The 20813-nt window shown below is 40.2% G+C and overlaps 1 protein-coding gene across 2 annotated transcripts in view; it reads right to left on the bottom strand.

Moving 5' to 3' along the window:
• The window catches only part of tbx4 (T-box transcription factor 4), a 121332-nt gene that overhangs the window by 30100 nt on the left and 70419 nt on the right, over positions 1-20813 (bottom strand). For both annotated transcript variants that reach the window (XM_051930807.1, XM_028808330.2), the window contains exons 4-5: positions 20282-20401; positions 7191-7338 (exon numbers count right to left, since the gene is read on the bottom strand). In XM_051930807.1, the coding sequence (XP_051786767.1) occupies positions 7191-7338; positions 20282-20401 (268 nt within the window). The remainder of the gene's footprint in view (positions 1-7190; positions 7339-20281; positions 20402-20813) is intronic.

Raw genomic sequence — 20813 nt, 5'->3', positions numbered from 1 at the left:
AAGCACTGCCATGAATGAAGACTCCACTTAGTGCTTTTATCATATGGTCCAACTCTTTAACACTGAAAAAGCAAAGCCTGTGAAGAAACTGGAAGGGTGGAGAGGCTAAGATTCTAAGGGGATAAGCACTTTTTATTGCAACATTACATTTTTCTGTTTTTGATATATCTTTTTGTGCTGTATTTTGGCCATGATGTATTTGTAGTTAGTGTGTAGCATGCTGATTTTATGCATGGAAGTGGATTTAATAAGAATAAATCCAATTGAATAGAATAAGCATAGTCACAATGGAAGTGGAAGCTTTGGTCACACAGTAAGTGTTAATATTTCAGTAAAACTCCCCAGTCTTAAAGCTGTGGTACTAGGGATGAAATAAAAACGAAAAGTTCAATCTCTGTTATGCCCTTAATCTGCGCAAACAAGTTAAGGGTCTGTTGGCTTGGTCAGACCTTTAGTGTCTGTATAATAAAGCTTAGCACTGTTTGGGGTATTGTACAGCTTCATTTTATTCATCAGGTGTTTATTCTTGGAGAACGAAGCACACAAACAAACCAGCATATGCATTTGTTTGTTAGAATCCAATAGCTGATTATGTTCAATAATTCATTCATTTTTAAATGTGAGAAGGCTGATTATCAATTGCAGGGCAAATTCTTGCCCCGCAACAAACTTTAATGATTCCAGGTTTTTGTCTTCCAGAGATTCATTTTTGCTAATTTAAAAAATATATAATGTGCGGTGGGTTGGCGCCCTGCCCGGGATTGGTTCCCTGCCTTGCGCATTGTGTTGGCTGGGATTGGCTCCAGCAGACCCCCGTGACCCTGTGTTCGGATTCAGCGGGTTGGAAAATGGATGGATGGATGGATAATGTGCATTTTTAATCATTGTTTTTATTGTTAGGACAGAGATGTCACATTGGCAACATTTTTACACGTTGGATGCCTCTATATTGTTTTAGTTTCTGATGGCTACATTCATGTTATTTATAATTAAGTCTCTATTGCCAGTCACATGTTCAGGTGATGTAATCACACATTCATTATTTAAGATAGTGGCACAGTTATCAACAATTTCTAGCTTAAATAAACTTGCTTTCACAATTCTTTATCTCACTTTAGAGTCAGAAGTACCTAAAAAGTACTTCCAAATAGTGTTAGGACTTTTCATGTCTGTTTTCTCAATTTTGTTTTTTGTCCTTTTGCGTTTTGACCTCCTGTCTGTCCTTATCCGCACTTCATCTCCAATTCATTACTCTTAAAAAAAAACATCAATTCCCCTTTTAGTACATAACAGTCTACTTCTTTTGTTAATTTCTTCTACTGTTTTGGCTCCTCTTATGTCTCCTTTGGTGCCTCATTTCACTACGGAGACCATAGCACCCACAATTACACATAAAGGGCCAAAGTAAAACTACAAGCAATTCATTATACTCTGTCATTCACTTGTTTATTAGTTTTTTAAAAAATTAGTAGGGGATCAGAGCTTACTTAATCTGGAGCACTGGATACACAGTGAGAAATTACCATTGATGGGACAGCAGTTAACTGCCAGACTCACACTCACACCCAGAGTTTCTTACAACTATTTTTTAGTCTTGGTTTTTAAGATTGTCATCATCATAATTTTCATTTTGATTTCCTGGGTGTTCTGGTTATTAAGATGTTATTTCCAAATTTTCATCCTAGTTTGTCTGATACTGAAGGAGCTACAGCATTTGGTGTCATTTGTCCTGCTGTCATCTCCACTTGACTTAGCCATTATTAGGATACAATTAAGGGAGAAAACTCCATGGAAAAGGTGAATCAATAGGAAAATGACAACAGAGAATTAAGAACTTGAATGATGAAAAAAAAATGATTTTTTAAAAAAAAATCCCACTCTACTGATCTTTTCTAAATACAGAAAAAGAAAAAATATATTAATTAAACAAAGAGATAAGTTAGAGGTAAAATGAGTCCCTGTCTGTGACTTTAAAACTTGTTGGAAAAAAGCAGCAGGGGTTTCCCAGAACTGGGATTGGAAACTACTACTCTAGAGACTTGGGTTCCACTTCTGGTCTGGTCACTGTCTGTACAGAGCTGCCACAGTTTTCCTGGGATAATCTCTAGGCTCTCACAAAAACATGCTGTGACAGGAGGCTGGGGGGCAGACCCAGCCAGGATGCCTGGAAAGACCAGGAGGCGGTCTATACGTCCCACGGGCCACGAGGGGGCAACCGCACTGGTTAGTGAGAGGACCATGGGGATGAAGCGAGGAGGCTCAAACCCATTGGGGCTCGTAGCCACCACGAGGGGGCGCCCTGAACAGCGTGGAGCCCGGGAGATCTGCATTTCCTCCACACCTGGGAAAGTGGAGAAAGGACCTTCCAGGGATGCCCGGAGTGCTTCCGGGTGCTAGTCCGGCACTTTTGTCACACCAGGAAGTGCCGCCGGTAGATCAGCAGCAAGCACCTGGAGCACAACTGGATGAAGATAAAAGGGGCTGCCTTCCTACAGTCGGGGAGCTAGAGTCCAGGGCTGGAGCAGGATGAAGCTCCAGTGGCTGGAGGAAGAGAGGCGGCCCATGGACATTAGAGAAGCCTGTGTGTAGGGGTGTTTGGTGCGGGAGCACTGTCTGCTGTGTGGGACTTTTGGAGTTAAATAAACGTGTGTTTTATAAAGTGCTGGCGTCTGTCTGATGGTGTTTGGGCGACCTCTCACAATGCATACTACATTAACTGATTACTCATTATTGTTTGGTTATCAAGATCTTCAAAGGTTTAGGATCATTTTAGAGAATACATGATCCTTTTCCATGGTTTGTTTTCGAGAAATTAATTTTTTATTGTTTATAACCTTTTTTATCACTTTCTCAATAACATCATTCCAAGTTAATGAAGACCCGGTTTCAAGTTATGCTTATCTGTCGATTGACTATGGCTTTCATTTTCTAGTGTTATGTACAGTATACAACTTCTGTTCCCAGAAGGTAAACCTTTAATACAGTATATTTTTTATTGGAATAACATTCTATTTGGTTTCACCATTGTAATTATATTGAGGGTTTGTGAGTATGCTGTTAGATGGAGTGGCATCTCATGAAGTTCTTCTCTCTGCCCTGGGCCCAGTTCCCTCTGAACTGTTTGGAAAAAATCAGGTTACACAGTAGAGCCAAATTACAGCTATCAGTTAATTTAATTCACAAGCTTTAGTGATGTCAAAAGAGCCCAGAGACATCCAGGATGAACCTTAAACGGAGGGTGACCGGGCTGACATTTGGACACAGACGCTTTGGTCTTTGAGGCAGCAGAACCACTAACCACTGCTCTACCATACCTCCCTGTAATCATATAATTCAGAGCAACTTTGTTTTTTTGTAGGATGAATAGTCTTTGTAGGTCTAACCAGTGATTTGATGTTGTGCCTTTCGTGAGTGGAATTTTAAGGGTTGGGTTCACCCGAATTTTCTGTATCAATGCTGCATACTTCAGTGATGGTTATGTCCATTGTTCCTATGTTGTTTGCTCTAATGGAGTATACTGTGTCTTTCCCATGTCATGCTAGGTCTTACATAATTTTACCTTGCATTAACACATCCTAATGGAATTCACATGGTGACTTTTCCCATCTCCTTAGTGTACTGTGCATGCACAGTTCCCAACGGTGTGATTTGCTGTTTGTTGTTCTCTGTGTCAGGATGGCCTGTCCTTCTGATATTGTGGTTATATCTTTAGCTTTATTGACAGAGTAGTATTCTACTCCTGTTTACTTAATAAGATGCCCTCATTATTGCTGTAAAAATAGGAATATTGCAAATTGGTTGGTTCACAAATTTACAAAACCACATGTAAAGATTTTTAGATTCTTTGCATACTCCCATAATGTGTTTAGTTAATTTGATTTTGTAAGTCAAACTGCAACATACTGTACAAGAAGGTAACAAATAGGACCGTCACCCAAAAAAGCCTGGTGTTGTATGTCACCTGGATCAAAGCTGCTACAGGTCTCCCAGAAGCTTCAATCTGACACTCCATTTCACCTGTCATTATTACTGAGGGCAGACTCGCTGCAGGGGTACTGATTCCTAGTCTTCTGAAGTCACATTAATTGGTAACTAACTGTTTGTGGCTCTGGCCTTGGCTCATTACAATATTTTGTTATGTTTGAGCCAACAGTTCTTTAAAGATACACAAATGAAAATGGTTACCTTCTTTGTAATGGTCTATTGTTAGCTGAAATTCTTTGCTGTTTGATTTTTCGGGGTGTATTTAATAAAGCTTTCTTCTATCCGCTAAAAAACGTATGCACATAAAATAATTCCATGAGTTTAAAACCTAATATAGGCTTTAAGACAGCTGATGAGACCAAATCTAGATCCACTAGCTTTGTAGCTGACCTAAAAGTGCAAGTTACGAAGCACTGAGTTCATTGCTTTTGTTTGGGATATTTACATCTGAGCTCAGGAATAATTCCTACAGAATCCTTTTCCATCTGACATCATCTGTTCTGTTGCTTTACCAAGAAGTGATGTCACGCCTACATTTTCTTATGTTAAACCTCCATGAATATTTTTTTTCTTTCATTTTATTGGAGGAAAATAACATTCCATACAATCAAATCAAACTTATATAATGAAAAAAAACATTCCACGCAATCAAGTTGAACTTAACAAAACAGAATTCAACCACCACCTGAACTCCATGAATAATTAAAGCTGGGCTCACAGTCATCACATTGTCTGCCTCTGCTTCCCTGAGACTTTACTGTCCACCTATAGAACAGCCACACCCATTACATGCAGGAACGGATCACTTGTCCCTTTAGCATATGATCTGTTTAATGGCATAGAGAAGGTCTAGGCGAGCTGTATTGCATGTTGTCTCCAAGTGACTTCCTCCCATATGCTCCTTTTTATTTGAGTTTTCTATTTCGTTATTAAGTTACAATATATGCAGTATCAACCGTTTAGATATTATCAAATATATGTTGAAATTGACACTACTACGTTACTGGAAAGGAGAAATTAAAAGTTCTATTGTGCACAATGCAATATTCCATTCTGTGAATTAAAGACCATTACAAAGACTGACAGTACTTCAGCAGAATAAGAGAAATAGTTTGTGAAAGTGCACAATAGGATACATTTTGAGTGCCATAAATAAGCTTCTATACCAAAAAGGTCCTTCCTCATGTGGTTTTCCTCTGGCTATCCCAGTTTATTTTCAAAATATGCAGGCTAGATTGACTCTAAAATGGAGTGATGTGAATGTGAATTTGAGGGTACAAACGCCGCTGTCCTGGGTTGGTCCCTCTCTTGCACCAATTCTCCTGAGATGGGCTGTGTCTTCCAAAGTTTTATATATATAGCTTTTTGAAAGAAGTCAAAAAAGGACCTAGAAAGTTTTCATATCTGATTTTTTTTGCAAATTTGGTGAATTTATGAGCAACTATACTGTGACTAACACAACTTTACCATGCACACCTGCTTATTATGGTAAGAGAAGCCGAGATTATTTTAATGACAATAAAAAATGGAGTAGACAATGCATGGCTAAAATCAGATGTTAAGGGAAAAGAGTGTAATGACCAAAACTGTTAAGTAACAGGCATCAGAGTCAAACAAAGCCAGAAAAAAAAATCTAAAACAATGTGCTTTCTAGTTATTTTTCAGCAGACTTCTCATATTGAAGTGGGAATGCCCAGTCATCACAAAGATGTCACAGGAACGTAGCCGCACTCCCTGTGCACATATCCACAACCACTTGGTGCCATAGTGACTAAACTCAATAATGTACAGTTCACTGCAAAAACTTAAATGAAAATTATAAAAAACAATAGTGAAAAACTGGTATGTAAGCCATGACAAATCATAATTGCATAACTGTCCCATCCTAAAATAACATGCTCGGCCTTGACTGTTTTGCCAGGACAACACAGACAATTTCTTCACTATACCTACCACACAGTAGCCGTACACACTTAATTTTCATATTTTCTGAAATTTTAAACGAAAGTTTCTTCAGCATAAATAAGACATACAGTATATACTGCATAAAGCTGTTGATGCAAAGAAAATGCCAAGGATAATGGTAATCAATCACTTTCTTATTCCATGAAACCATTCAGTGGACCTAACAATCATAAACAACATCCTTTAGCAATGATACCAGAACTTTTCCTTTTGATATTTCTATAAATGTTTCCATACATTTGCAGGCATAAATAGAATAACATAACATTCTCTTTAATCCAGCTCATGGTCACTAGGGAACAGCAGCCCACCACTGACCACAAGGCCGGAAAAAGCACTGAACAGGGTGCTAGTCTATTGCAGGACCCTCCCACATATATACATATACATATGTACACAAGCAAGCAAAATGGCCCCAGATCAGTGTTTGTTTGAACTCTGTCATATTTTTTGAAAAGAAAAATGAAATCAAAGCTAAACAAAATCAAAGACTCAATGAACAGGAGATGACGTACTGATTGGAATGGGCAAAAAATGAAATCAGAGAACATGCTAGAAGTTAAAGGGAAATCAATACAAAACCACAAATCTGAAAACCCGAAATATAAAATCAGCCTTAATCACCTGGCAGAAGACCTAGTATCTATCTAAGAAGCCTAACAAAATTGAAATTCTTAGAGAGTGATTTGTTTGAGTTTCATCAAGAAACTTGAATATCAGTGATACTGCACTGCCATCTTAAGTATTGGAGGACCTTTGACATAGCATGTAAGAATGCCTCAGTCACATGACTGGCAATGGGTCTAACAACCATAAACAAGATGGGCATAGCCATCAAAGTGACATTAAATTAGTAATGGAGGACAGAAAAAAAAAATACAAAAAATGGTGTTATGATAAAGAAAAAAAAAAGTCTGTCGATCCATCTGTTTACTTTCCAAACCCACTTTATCCTGAGCAGGGTCACAGGGAAGCTGAGCTTATCCCAACAATCTTGGGGTGCAAGGCAGAAGCAATCCCTGGACAGGGCACAAATGTAATCAATACATTTAATAATTTTTAAACTGCACAAAAACAGACAAAATGAATTCATACTTAATATATATGTTCAAAAATCAGCAATGAAGACAGACTCATTTTACAGCTGCTGTAAATCTCTCTTTTCATCTCTGAGACATGACTTCACTTCAACTGTGACAAAATGTGTCATTTGAAGGGTTTATTTTAGAGTAGCTACTCACATGACCAAAGGGATCGAGGTGGTTGTTGGTGAGCTTTAACTTTTGAAAAGAAACCAGTTGGCGCATCCAGTGCATTCCTGTAGCTGGAGAATCTGGGTGGACGTACAACCGCCCTGGCATTGCTGGTTCTGCCTTGCCTGCAACCATCCTGTAAGAACACAGTAACAGTAAGTGACTCCGTCTAACACAAGAGAGAACACTTGTCTAGAAGAATGGGAGAGTGAGATGCAGTGATCACACATAGCTGGGCATTTAACTCTACAACACCTTCTTTTAGGTCATTCCATCAGTCTTTAATTTACATAGATGGGGCTGTGTGGACTCAAATCTCAGCCTGGCCACTTTCTGTGTGGAGTTTGTGCGCTCTCACTATGTTTGACTGAGTTTCTTAGGTACTCCAGTTTTATTCCCCATGAAAGTAATCTAGGTAGTAGTGCCCCTGCTGAACATCAAGAGATGCTACCATCACAGCAGGGGGTCAATTAAGACCCTGTAAGTAGTAATATAAGCTCCATTGTGGTGTCTGAGGTTTACCAAGCCATTAGGGAACAATGTGTTGTAGCCTTTCAGGGGTACTGGGGAGGACAACTAGTCCTCTGTGATGCAGCAAAAGTTTTAGGGACACCTGGTGACACTAGGAGAAGTTCTACCCATGTGATAGCTGTCAGCCGGGACCATGGAAGTGCTTAGGTACCCAGAAGGAGTCTGTGGCACAGTATAAAAGGGCCTTGAACTTAGAGTAGGGGCACATTTGGTGACAAGGGTACAGCTGACCAGAGGGAGGAAGGAGAGTACTGGAAAGTGAGCTGGGAGAACAAGTGAAAAAGAGCATCAGGAATTTACTGCCACTAAGCTTGATCTGGAATGCAGATGTGTTTTTTATTTTTTGTTCATTTGTACTTTGTTCTTCCCCAATATTGTTTTGTTAATATATTTTTGTTAATAAATCCCCATTTCTTTTGGTACTATGCTCCTTTTGATGATTGTTTGAGTTTGGGGTTCACACATGAGTGCCTGCTATACTGTTCACACTACCATATTCTAAAGATGTTCCTGCTAGATTAGTTGGAGACTCTAAACTGTCCTGCTAAGCATGAGAGTGCCTTGTGATAGACTGGCACCCTATTCAGGGTTGATTCCTGCATATTCTTGATGTTGCTAGGAGAGACTTTGCCTCTCCAGAATCTTAAAATAGGATTAAGTGAATTCAGTTATGAATTGATATATGTACTGTAGATAGATAGATAGATAGATAGATAGATAGATAGATAGATAGATAGATAGATAGATAGATAGATAGATAGATAGATAGATAGATACTTTATTAATCCCAGGGGGAAATTCACATATTCCAGCAGCAAAAAATATTAAATTAAAGAGTAATAAAAAATGCAGGTGAAAAAACAGACAATAACTTGAATAATGTTCAACGTTTATCCCCTCTGGTAGAATTGAAGAGTCGCATAGTTTGGGGGAGGAATGATCTTCTCAGTCTGTCAGTGGAGCAGGACAGTGACAGCAGTCTGTCACTGAAACTGCTCCTCTGTCTGGAGATGACACTGTTTAATGGATGTAGTGGATTCTCCATAATTGATAGGAGCCTGCTGAGTGCCCGTTGCTCTGCCACAGATGTTAAACTGTCCAGCTCTATGCCAACAATAGAGCCTGCCTTCCTCACCAGTTTGTCCAGGCGTGAGGCATCCTTCTTCTTAATGCTGCCTCCCCAGCATACCACTGCGTAGAAGAGGGCACTCGCCACAACCATCTGATAGAACATCTGCAGCATCTTACTGCAGATGTTGAAGGATGCCAGTCTTCTAAGGAAGTACAGGCGGCTCTGTCCTTTCTTGCACAGAGAATCAGTATTGGCAGTCCAGTCTAATTTATCGTCCAGCTGTACTCCCAGGTATTTATAGGTCTGCACCCTCTGCACACAGTCACCTCTGATGATCACGGGGTCCATGAGGGGCCTGGGTCTCCTAAAATCCACCACCAGTTCCTTGGTTTTGCTGGTGTTCAGTTGTAGGTGGTTTAAGTCGCACCATTTAACAAAGTCCTTGATGAGGTTTCTATACTCCTCCTCCTGCCCACTCCTGATGCAGCCCACGATAGCAGTGTCGTCAGCAAACTTTTGCACGTGGCAGGACTCTGAGTTATATTGGAAGTCCGATGTATATAGGCTGAATAGGACCGGAGAAAGTACAGTCCCCTGCGGCGCTCCTGTGTTGCTGACCAGAATGTCAGATCTGCAATTCCCGAGACGCACATACTGAGGTCTGTTTGTAAGATAGTCCACGATCCATGCCACCAGGTATGAATCTACTCCCATCTCTGTCAGCTTGTCCCTAAGGAGCAGAGGTTGGATGGTGTTGAAGGCGCTAGAGAAGTCTAGAAACATAATTCTTACAGCGCCACTGCCTCTGTCCAAGTGGGAGAGGGATCGATGTAGCATATAGATGATGGCATCTTCCGCTCCCACCTTCTCCTGGTATGCGAACTGCAGAGGGTCGAGGGCGTGTTGGACCTGTGGCCTCAGGTGGTGAAGCAGCAGCTGCTCCATGGTCTTCATCACATGTGATGTTAGAGCGACAGGCTGGAAGTCATTCAGCTCACCAGGACGTGATACCTTTGGGACTGGGGTGATGCAAGATGTTTTCCAAAGCCTCGGGACTTTCCCCTGTTCCAGACTCAGGTTGAAGATGCGCTGTAGAGGACCCCCCAGCTCTGATGCACAGACCTTCAGCAGTCGTGGCGATACTCCATCTGGACCTGCTGCTTTGCTGGCACGAAGTTTCCTTAGCTCTCTGCTCACTTGCGCTGCTGTAATTGTGGGTGGGGATTTCTCTCCTATGTTGGTATCAGCAGAAGGATGTGTAGAGAGTGCAGTACTCCGAGGTGAGAGTGGGTTAGGGTGGTCAAACCTGTTAAAGAAGATGTTCATTTGGTTTGCTCTCTTCATGTCTCTCTCGATGGTGGCACCCCGCTTCGAGCTGCAGCCAGTGATGATCTTCATCCCATCCCACACTTCCTTCATGCTGTTGTTCTGCAACTTCTGCTCCAGCTTTCTCCTGTACTGCTCTTTCGCCGCCCTGAGCTGGACTCGGAGTTCCTTCTGCACGCGCTTGAGCTCATGCTGATCACCGTCTTTAAAGGCCCTTTTCTTCTGGTTCAAAAGGCCCTTGATGTCACTTGTAATCCATGGCTTGTTGTTAGCATAGCAGCGTACAGTTCTTACTGGAACTAAAGTGTCCATACAGAAGTTGATGTAGTCAGTAGTGCAGTCAACAACCTCCTCAATATTCTCACTATGTGATCCCTGCAGGATATCCCAGTCTGTAGTTCCAAAACATTGTCTCAGAGCATTCTCAGCCTCCGGGGTCCACTTCCTGAATGATCGTTTGGTTACAGGTAGGACTCTCACTTTTGGTTTGTAGTGAGGCTGAAGTAGAACCAGGTTATGATCTCCTTTCCCAAGCGCAGGCAGCGGGGTGGCACTGTATGCGTCTTTAACGTTTGCATACAGTAAATCAATAGTCTTATTTCCCCGGGTGTTGCAGTCCACATACTGGGAGAATGCAGGTAATGTTTTGTCCAGCGTCACATGGTTAAAGTCTCCAGCGATTAGCACAAGTGCCTCGGGGTGCTGCGTTTGTAACTTAGCAACAGCAGAATGGATGATGTCACTCGCTATCTCCACATCCGCCCGAGGAGGAATATACACGATGACAACAATGACGTGTCCAAACTCTCTGGGCAAGTAATAGGGACGCAGACTTACGGCCAACAGTTCGATGTCCCTGCAGCAAGTGGAGATTTTGACTTTAACATGTCCAGAGTTACACCACCGTGTATTAACATAGAGAGCGAGTCCTCCTCCTTTGTGCTTCCCACAGGTACTTGCGTCTCTGTCCGCTCTAACTGTGCTAAACCCGGGTAGCTCCACATTAGCATCTGGGATGGTGTTAGTTAGCCACGTTTCGCAGAAACACAACAAACTGCATTCTCTGTAGGTTCTGACATTTTTCACCAGCGCAGCCAGTTCGTCGATCTTATTTGAGATTGAGTTCACATTCCCCAGAATAACAGAAGGCACCGAAGGCTTAAAACGCCACTTTCTCGCAAGCTGCTTCATTTTTAGCTTAGTGCCGGCTCTGCTGCCATGATACCGCCTTCTTACCTCGTCAGGTAAATAGGGAACCACACCGGCACTGGCATTTGTTCTCAGCGCTCGAAGTTGAGTACTTGAATAGGCGAGTCTCGGCGTATAAAAATCCATGCCCATGTTGTAAAAGTGTGTCCAGGGAACGAATCCACATAAAATAAAGTGGTAGGAGTGATCAATAAATAAAAATAGAAAAAATAAAAGTAGAAAAATACACATACACATATAGTCCTACACGGAGCTGCTGAAAAGGCTGCCACTCTCGGCAGCGCCGGATGTCAATATATAGGTGTGGACACCATTTCAATCTTTTAGCTGTAATTGTAGAAATTCTCCTACAGATATTTATGCAAATTACCCCATACACTGATGGAAATGCCAATAAAAGTAACACTCTCAAACCTGCTTCATCCAATTCAGGGTCATGGTGAATCAAGAATTGACCTAATTGATCTTTGGGATGTCAGAATAACTGATAAAAAGTACTTCTAAAAACATGCATTGATTAAATACATAAATTAGTTCTCTTATCTTTCTGCTACAATATTTCTTTTCTTAGAGGATTCGATATTCCTTCTGGATAGTTCTGGAATCAAAGAGGTGACTTTGTATACACAACATTCAGACTCATAGTCAGCAGTTGGTGGCCATGCAAATAATGTGGTTTGATGATTATGTCCTTGCTCTACACACTAGAGTACCTCAGGAACAAAATGTCTTAGAGCAGGCTTGACTGCTTAATTGGCTGTTATTTTCTGAGGCAGGTGGAAAGCTATTATAAGGGAGGGCTTGCGGCAGTCCGAAGAGAATAACATACAGTACCGTATCTCATAAAAACTGCATGACACAATGAGCTTGAGTCAGGGCATTTGGGAGGTCATAACACATCTTCACTTACAATATTACACCTAGAATTTGCTTGCTCTTATTTTAGATTTATTTATAAATCATATAAAATATACACACTTAATATATCTGCATCTCTGGTTCACCTTACTTCTCAAGAAAGTGAGTGAATATAGAAAATGTACGGATGGATTTCTTTCAATAAGCATGCGTTTCCCTATTCTGTTTAATTCATTTGAAGCATGGAATAAATTATGGGGTACTATATGGGTTCTGTCTTATTCTGGTTGTCCTTTCGAATCAGTAGTTAATCAAACCACACTTTAGCTATTCATGAGTGTTGCTTTGTAGGTGTTAGTACTGCTGTCTTACAGCTTTAGATTCCTTTGTTCAAACCCTGAGAATCCCCTATCTCTACATCAGTTTTTATTTAAAGAGAACATGCCGTAGAGCTGAGCGTAAATGGAGGAAGACTAAACTAACTATCCACTATGAAATATTAAAAGTTAAAATAACAGAATACAATAACACAGTCCGTCTTGAGAGGTGCTGCTATTTCTCTAAGATTATAAATAACAATGCTAGTAATCCCAGAGTCTTATTCTTGACGATTGATCGTCTGTTAAACCCAGGTAACTCAAAGGAATGCCTCCTAAGTACTTCCAGTAAAACCTGTGAGGCTATCGCTGTATTTTTCAATCAAAAAATTAATGATATTAGAAATAACATAGTATATCTCCCCAACACTAAGGATCCTCCTAAACCCCAGTATTCCATTATAAACAAATTAAACTCTTTCAATAGGATAGATTTACCTGATTTACATAAAATAATTTCTCAGATGAAACCCGCCACCTGCGTCCTTGACCTAATACCAACGAATTTTTTCAAAGATGTATCGGGTGTGCTAATTGATAATGTTCTTGACATAGTAAATTTGTCATTAGATACGGGGGTCTTCCCAGACTGTCGTAAGACTGCTGTAGTTAAACCCCTACTTAAAAAAAATAATCTCGACCCCTCTGCTCTTGAAAATTTTAGACCCATCTCTAACCTGCCTTTCTTAAGTAAAATTCTAGAGAAGGCAGTCATTATGCAGTTAAATGAGCACCTCAATAAACATGCTATTCTTGATAAATTTCAGTCAGGTTTTACAACAAATCACAGCACAGAAACTGCACTCGTTAAAGTAGTAAATGATTTGTGGGTAAATGCAAACAGAGGCCATTTATCTGTTTTGACACCATTGATCATAATATTCTGAGAAATCGCCTTAGTCAATGGGTGAGCCTCTCTGGCAGCGTCTTAAATTGGTTTGAATCCTACCTGGCAGGGAGAAAATTCTTTGTTAGTTGTGGTAATTACAACTCAAAGACACATGATATCCTATATGGTGTTCCACAAGGCTCTATCCTGGGTCCGCTGCTCTTCTCAATCTACATGCTTCCTTTAGGTCAGATTATCTCTGGGCACAACGTGAGCTACCACAGCTATGCTGATACACACAGCTGAATTTATCAATTGCACCTGATGACCCCGATTTTCTTGATTCACTAACACAATGTCTAACTTGTATCTCAGAATGGATGAATAGTAACTTTCTCAAATTAAATAAAGAGAAAACTGAAATCTTAGTGATTGGCAATAATGGATACAATGAGGCTATTAGAAATAAACTGGATGCATTAGGATTAAAAGTCAAAATGGAGGTAAAAAGCTTAGGGGTAACTGTTGACTGTAATCTAAATTTTAAATCGCATATTAATCAGATCACTAGGACAGCATTTTTTCACTTAAGAAACATAGCAAAAGTTAGACCTCTTATATCATTGAAAGATGCTGAGAAATTAGTTCACGTGTTTGTTTTCAGTCGACTAGATTACTGTAACGCACTCCTCTCAGGACTACCCAAAAAAGACATAAATTGTTTGCAACTAGTGCAGAATGCAGCTGCTAGAATCCTTACCAGGAAAAGAAAATCCGAGCACATCTCTCCAGTTTTGATGTAACTACACTGGTTACCTGTGTCATTCAGGATTGACTTTAAAATTCTGCTTATGGTTTATAAAGCCTTAAATAATCTCGCCCCATCTTATGTATCGGAATGTCTGACGTCTTATATTCCAAATCGCAACCTCAGATCCTCAACTGAGTGTCTCCTTAGAATTCCAAGAGCAAAACTTAAAAGAAGTGGTGAGGCGGCCTTCTGCTGTTATGCACCTAAAATCTGGAATAGCCTGCCAATAGGAATTCGCCAGGCTAATACAGTGGAGCACTTTAAAAAACTGCTGAAAACACATTACTTTAACATGACCTTCCCATAACTTCACTGTGGCTTGCGCCACCACCATCTACTCTAAGCACCATGATGTTCCAGCAATGATGGATGGATTAAAAGCCAGAAGTCTGTATGACCATCAGCATCAAGTGACCCCGTGAGAACCCTAACTACAAAGAGGACTATTTCATTTATGTTAGGTAGAATGCCCAGAGGGGACTGGGCGGTCTCGTGGCCTGGAACCCCTACAGATTTTATTTTTTTCTCCAGCTTTCTGGAGTTTTTTTTTGTTTTTTCTGTCCACCCTGGCCATCGGACCTTACTCCTTTTCTATGTTAACTAATGTTGTCTTATTTTAATTTCTTATTTTGTCTTTCATTTTTCTTTTCTTCATTATGTAAAGCACTTTGAGCTACTTTTTGTATGAAAATGTGCTATATAAATAAATGTTGTTGTTGTTGTTGTTATTATTTTGTTTGTTCTGGTTTTCACTTCCTCAACTGAAATTATGGCCATGTATGAGCAACTCTGAATGGATGTGTTGAAGTACCCTTTCAACAAACTGATGCCCTGTCTAGTGTTGTTTCTTACCTTGCACCCAATGTTAATCCTGCGACCCCAAAATTGCATGTTTCAAAAGGGATGAGTGGATGTTTATTTCACCTATTGGACTTGTGGAGACTCCATACTGGCTGCACATGTTTCCTTTATTGATTGGTGTGTATGGTAAATTAACTGACCCACTTTTGGCTAGCTAGTAAATATCATTTTATCATCACTTTTTCTAATCAAATTATTTAGATCATTTCCAGCTCTGAGACTTCAAGGACAAATCTTTTCTTTTAATGTATGATATCGTACTTTTGGTTTTCTCTGAATCTCTAATGCAGACTTGAGGTTTCTTCTCTCAGGGCTGACAGGAAAAACCAAGGTGGAATATTTATAATAGGAAGGCAAGATGATTGTCCGTCAAAGCCAAAATTAAACAGCAAAACTCAAATTGTCTACCCAAATAGTCTATCACTGAGAATTTTAAATAGGGAACTAGCAATTTTTTTCTTTTTTATACAGAACATCCACAAGTTTGAAGACTGAAGGATGTTTGATGCCAGTTTAAGTACCAGAACCATGCCTACTAGCAACAGGTTGGGACATAATAACAATCAACCTTCAAAACTGGCAACTCCCATTAAAAACCAAGTTGGCACTGCACCATTCCAAAAATGAAAAAAACATAAAAATGAAAACAAAAAACATGAATTTGCAAGTCTTAAAATCTTTGTAAAAAATGAAAGTGAAACCAAATTACTTATATTGCAAATCCCAATTAAAAAATAAAGTGTTCACAGTTAAAAAATTCATAAGCTGTCAAGTTGTCAAAGGATTGCCATGAGTAAAGGTCCTGCTAAAGAGGCAAAAGGCTTTTGGACCTCTATAAATGTAGTGAAAAGTCAAGCAAAATGACACCTTTTATTGGCTTAACTAAAAAGATTACAATATGCAAGCTTTCGAGGCAACTCAGGCCCCTTCTTCTGGCAAGATAAAAAGAGAAAACTCATTGTTTGCTTGTGTACAAGTGTGAGAAGACTGGAGCCAACATGAAACAAATGAATGTGTCTCTGTGAATGGTACCATGGACCTTTGTATGTTAATCAGGTCATTATTGTTTGTAACTAAAACGTCTGATAACAACTCATTGAGAAAGAATTATTGGTGTCTTGGAAAGAAGGTCGGGAAATTCCCTCAGTGGGTTAGTGGGTAGCAAATCAGCTCACTGTATCAAGCAAGAATGTGGCACATTGAAGACCTGCCTCTGTTGAGAAAGCAAATCCTTGGCCAGGTGACATTCAGATCCTTCAGTGGTGTCACATGCTCCCTAGCTGCAACCATGTTGATTGTTTAAGAATAACGCTAGATAGGACAGGCAGAAAGCTAGAACAGTTTGCTCAAGGTATCGGTCATTGAGATGAGAGGGACTGTGGTGCTGCCACTGACTTAGAAGTGAATGTTGGCAGTCCCATTCTGGAAGTTCAAAAATCCTGAATTACATTTAAACAGAAGGGCTTATTTAACAGTAACATTTGAATTTGTTTGCCAAAAACACCACATTGGTGCTTTTGAGGAGTAAGTGAGGAGGAGAACCTGCTAAACCACCAAGGATGATTCAAGCACAGCCACTACAAGTGAGCTACAGGAAAGTCCAAGTGTTATGATCAAGACAGGGTTCCTCCATGGTTCATGTTTTAACTGCTACTTTTGGCCTTCCTTGTTCATTATCCTTAGTTGTTTTCCATTTTTTATATAATACTGTATTTGTATTGCTCATTTACTATTTGCTTAATCGTGTATTATTTGTGTTTGGTTATTGTTCAGTATTCATGTATTTCTTGCTATTCTCCTAAGTTCCTTGTTTTTTGAGGGTGGATCCCAAGAGACATGGCCGCCCGTCCATCATAGTTTAGGAACCTGCCCCAAGCCCAAAGGAAAGCTGGAAATTAAAGTTTGGGGCGGGTCATTTGAAAGTGCATTGCTGGTTCAGTGGTTCTGTTGAGTATTGTATTTTCTTTGGTTGTAATCTGTTTTTTTACTATGGTTTTTTTTCTGTGTTACTCTGCTTCTTATAATTGTTCTTGTAGATTTTTTATTTGGGCTAGTTTGCTTTTTCCTCCTTTTTTTGGAATATGTTATTTTTTCTACATTGTTGTGAAAAAAATCCATTAAGATTCTTTGTCGGACATGTCTGTGCAGGATGGAGTTTTACAGTTCTCTCCCTTGTGAAGCATATTTTTTGCTTTTTTGGGACTTTCAAGAATATTTTAAACTTTTGAAGCCAAACTCCATTTGGCCCAATGTAGGCCAAAGCCAGCCTATAAAGTGGGAGTTCAGGCTGCCTTGGAGTGTTGCCAACTGTATTACACTATGAGACATTGGTGTTGTGTGCTTTATGTTTGTTTTGGTTTAGTTTGACTTTCATTGTAGCTTAAAATTCTACTGTAGGGAAGAGGAGCCTTGTGCAGCATGTAGGTAGATAGATAGATAGATAGATAGATAGATAGATAGATAGATAGATAGATAGATAGATAGATAGATAGATAGATAGATAGATAGATAGATAGATAGATAGATAGATAGATAGATAGATAGATAGATAGATAGATACTTTATTAATCCCAATGGGAAATTCACATTCTTCAGCAGCAGCATACTGATACAATAAATAATATTAAATTAAAAAATGATAACAATGCAGGTGAAAAACAGAAAAACAGACAATAACTATGTATAATGTTGAATGTTAACGTTTACCCCTCTGGGTGGAATTAAAGAGTCGCATAGTTTGGGGGAGAAACGATCTCCTCAATCTGTCAGTGGAGCAGGACAGTGACAGCAGTCTGTCGCTGAAGCTGCTCTTCTGTCTGGAGATGACATTATTTAGTGGATGCAGTGGATTCTCCATAATTGATAGGAGCCTGCTGAGCGCCCTTCGCTCTGCCACAGATGTTAAACTGTCCAGCTCCATGCCAACAATAGAGCTTGCCTTCCTCACCAGTTTGTCCAGACGTGAGGCGTGTTTCCTCTTAATGCTGCCTCCCCAGCACACCACTGCGTAGAAGAGGGCGCTCGCCACAACTGTCTGATAGAACATCTGCAGCATCTTATTGCAGATGTTGAAGGACGCCAGCCTTCTAAGGTAGTATAACCGGCTCTGTCCTTTCTTGCACAGCACATCAGTATTGGCAGTCCAGTCTAATTTATCATCCAGCTGCACTCCCAGATATTTATAGGTCTGCACCATCTGCACACAGTCACCTTTGATGATCACTGGGTCTATGAGGGGTCTGGGCCTCCTAAAATCCACCACCAGCTCTTTGGTTTTGCTGGTGTTCAGGTGTAGGTGGTTTGAGTCGCACCATTTAACAAAGTCATTGATTAGGTCCCTATACTCCTCCTCCAGCCCATTCCTGATGCAGCCCACGATAGCAGTGTCATCAGCGAACTTTTGCACATGGCAGGACTCCGAGTTGTATTGGAAGTCCGATGTATATAGGCTGAACAGGACCGGAGAAAGTACAGTCCCCTGTGGCGCTCCTGTGTTGCTGACCACAATGTCAGACGTGCAGTTCCCAAGACGCACATACTGAGGTCTGTCTTTAAGATAGTCCACGATCCATGCCACTAGGTATGAATCTAATCCCATCTCTGTCAGCTTGTCCCTAAGGAGCAGAGGTTGGATTGTGTTGAAGGCGCTAGAGAAGTCTAGAAACATAATTCTTACAGCACCACTACCTCTGTCCAAGTGAGAGAGGGATCGGTGTAGCATATAGATGATGGCATCCTCTGCTCCCACCTTCTCCTGATATGCAAACTGCAGAGGGTCAAGGGCGTGTTGAACCTGTGGCCTAAGGTGGTGAAGCAGCAGCCTCTCCATGGTCTTCATCACATGTGATGTCAGAGCAACAGGCCGAAAGTCATTCAGCTCACTAGGACGTGATACCTTTGGGATTGGGGTGATACAAGATGTTTTCCAAAGCCTCGGGACTTTCCCCTGTTCCAGGCTCAGGTTGAAGATGCGCTGTAGAGGGCCCCCCAGCTCCGATGCACAGACCTTCAGCAGTCGTGGCGATACTCCATCTGGACCCGCTGCTTTGCTGGCACGAAGTCTCCTCAGCTCTCTGCTAACTTGCGCTGTTGTAATTATGGGTGGGGATGTCTTTCCTATGCTGGTATCAGCAGAAGGATGTGTAGAGAGTGCAATACTCCGAGGTGAGAGTGAGAGTGAGTTAGGGTGGTCAAACCTGTTAAAGAAGTTGTTCAATGGTTTACGGTTAGCTAATTTATCTTCAACCCACTGTTATGTTTTAGCCATTGTCTGAGCCCTGGTTTAAGAAAGTTTATCTCTTTTTTGGTAATTTCTTATTTTTTAATTATTATTTTACATGTTTTTTGTTGCTTTGTAAATTTTGTATTTAATATTGCTTTGTTAAAATATTATTTAGTATTTACGTATTATGTAAATAGGCCAGCATACTACAGAGAGTCATTGAGTGTTATATGGTCAGAATCATTATTGTAAATATTATTTGAGCTTAAAGTTACCCTCAGGTGGGGTTTAAAGGTCACCTCTACGCAAAAGAATTTGAGTCTAGCACCAGGAAGAAGGAACACTGGTGAAAAAAATGGCCAGACTGAGAAAGGGAAACAAAGAAAAAAGTGGGAGGTGAGAAGGGCAAGTATGACAGAGTGCCTAGGAGATGGGTAAGTGGGTGAGGCACTACACCAGACAGCTAAGAGTAACCGTCCATTTATCAAGGCCCAGTGGGGCAGCCAGCTTTGTTTTGGTATGTTTTCCACTAATTCTTTGATTCAATTCTCTTTTTCTTTATCCCTTTGTATGTGTGTTTTATAAATTCTTAATATGTATGTGACCCTAGTTTTTAATCATGTGTTGCAAAATAATCTATGGTCTCTCTTTGGTTAAGGTGCATATTTTGTGATATGTAGTTTCTGTTGTCTTCGGTAAATGGTGATCATCACAAATATCCAGAACCTTTCTGAACTTTCCGAAAGAACATAAAATAAAACTCCACTGTTGCCAAGTAATCTGACTATGAACAGGTAAACTGATCTTAATGCCAGAAAAACACACCTTCAAGTTGTTGAAATATCATCTTCCTTGAGTATTATGCATTTAACTCCATAACAGACTCCTATTGGACTGGAATCTTTGACCAATAAGAAATTATTCTATAGCAATTAAGCTAGATGAAAGCAATTAACAGAGATAAAAATATAAATGAGACTTGCCATTTGTTGTCACAGAATTTGTAGCGATGTTCATCTGCTTGAACAATGTCAATAAGTAGAATATATTTTGTTTTAGGATTCATTCCAGACACTTTGATCTTGAAGCTTGGAAACATCCGTCTACAAAAAAAAATAAATGAGAAGAATTTCTAAATTTCTTTGTTATGCTTTATAAAACAAGATTTACTTTTTGTACTCTTTGAGGTTCAGTGAACACTGTTAACCAGTGAAATTTCAATAATAGATTTCTTCTTTTTTAAACCAAACTTTATTCAAGTGCATGATGGTGAAGAAATATTCACTGATCTTGACTTTGCTGATGATGCTGTGATCATCGTGGAGTCAATGGAGGTGCTGATTGGGGCTCATGAGAGACTGAAAGAGGAGTCTGGGTGTCTGGGCATGCGAGTGTCCTGGATAAATACCAATATCCAGGCCTTTAATGACCTCTTGGGCACAGCCATCAGCAGTGTGTCTGTCTGCGGAGAGAGTGTTGACCTTGTTAAGAGGTTTACTTTCCTTGGCAGCAACA

Source organism: Erpetoichthys calabaricus, chromosome 8, assembly GCF_900747795.2.
Source record: "Erpetoichthys calabaricus chromosome 8, fErpCal1.3, whole genome shotgun sequence".
In the NCBI taxonomy this organism is placed as follows: Eukaryota; Metazoa; Chordata; class Cladistia; order Polypteriformes; family Polypteridae; genus Erpetoichthys; species Erpetoichthys calabaricus.
The sequence above is the reverse complement of the archived record's forward strand: the minus strand, read 5'-3'. Positions and strand labels throughout refer to the sequence as shown.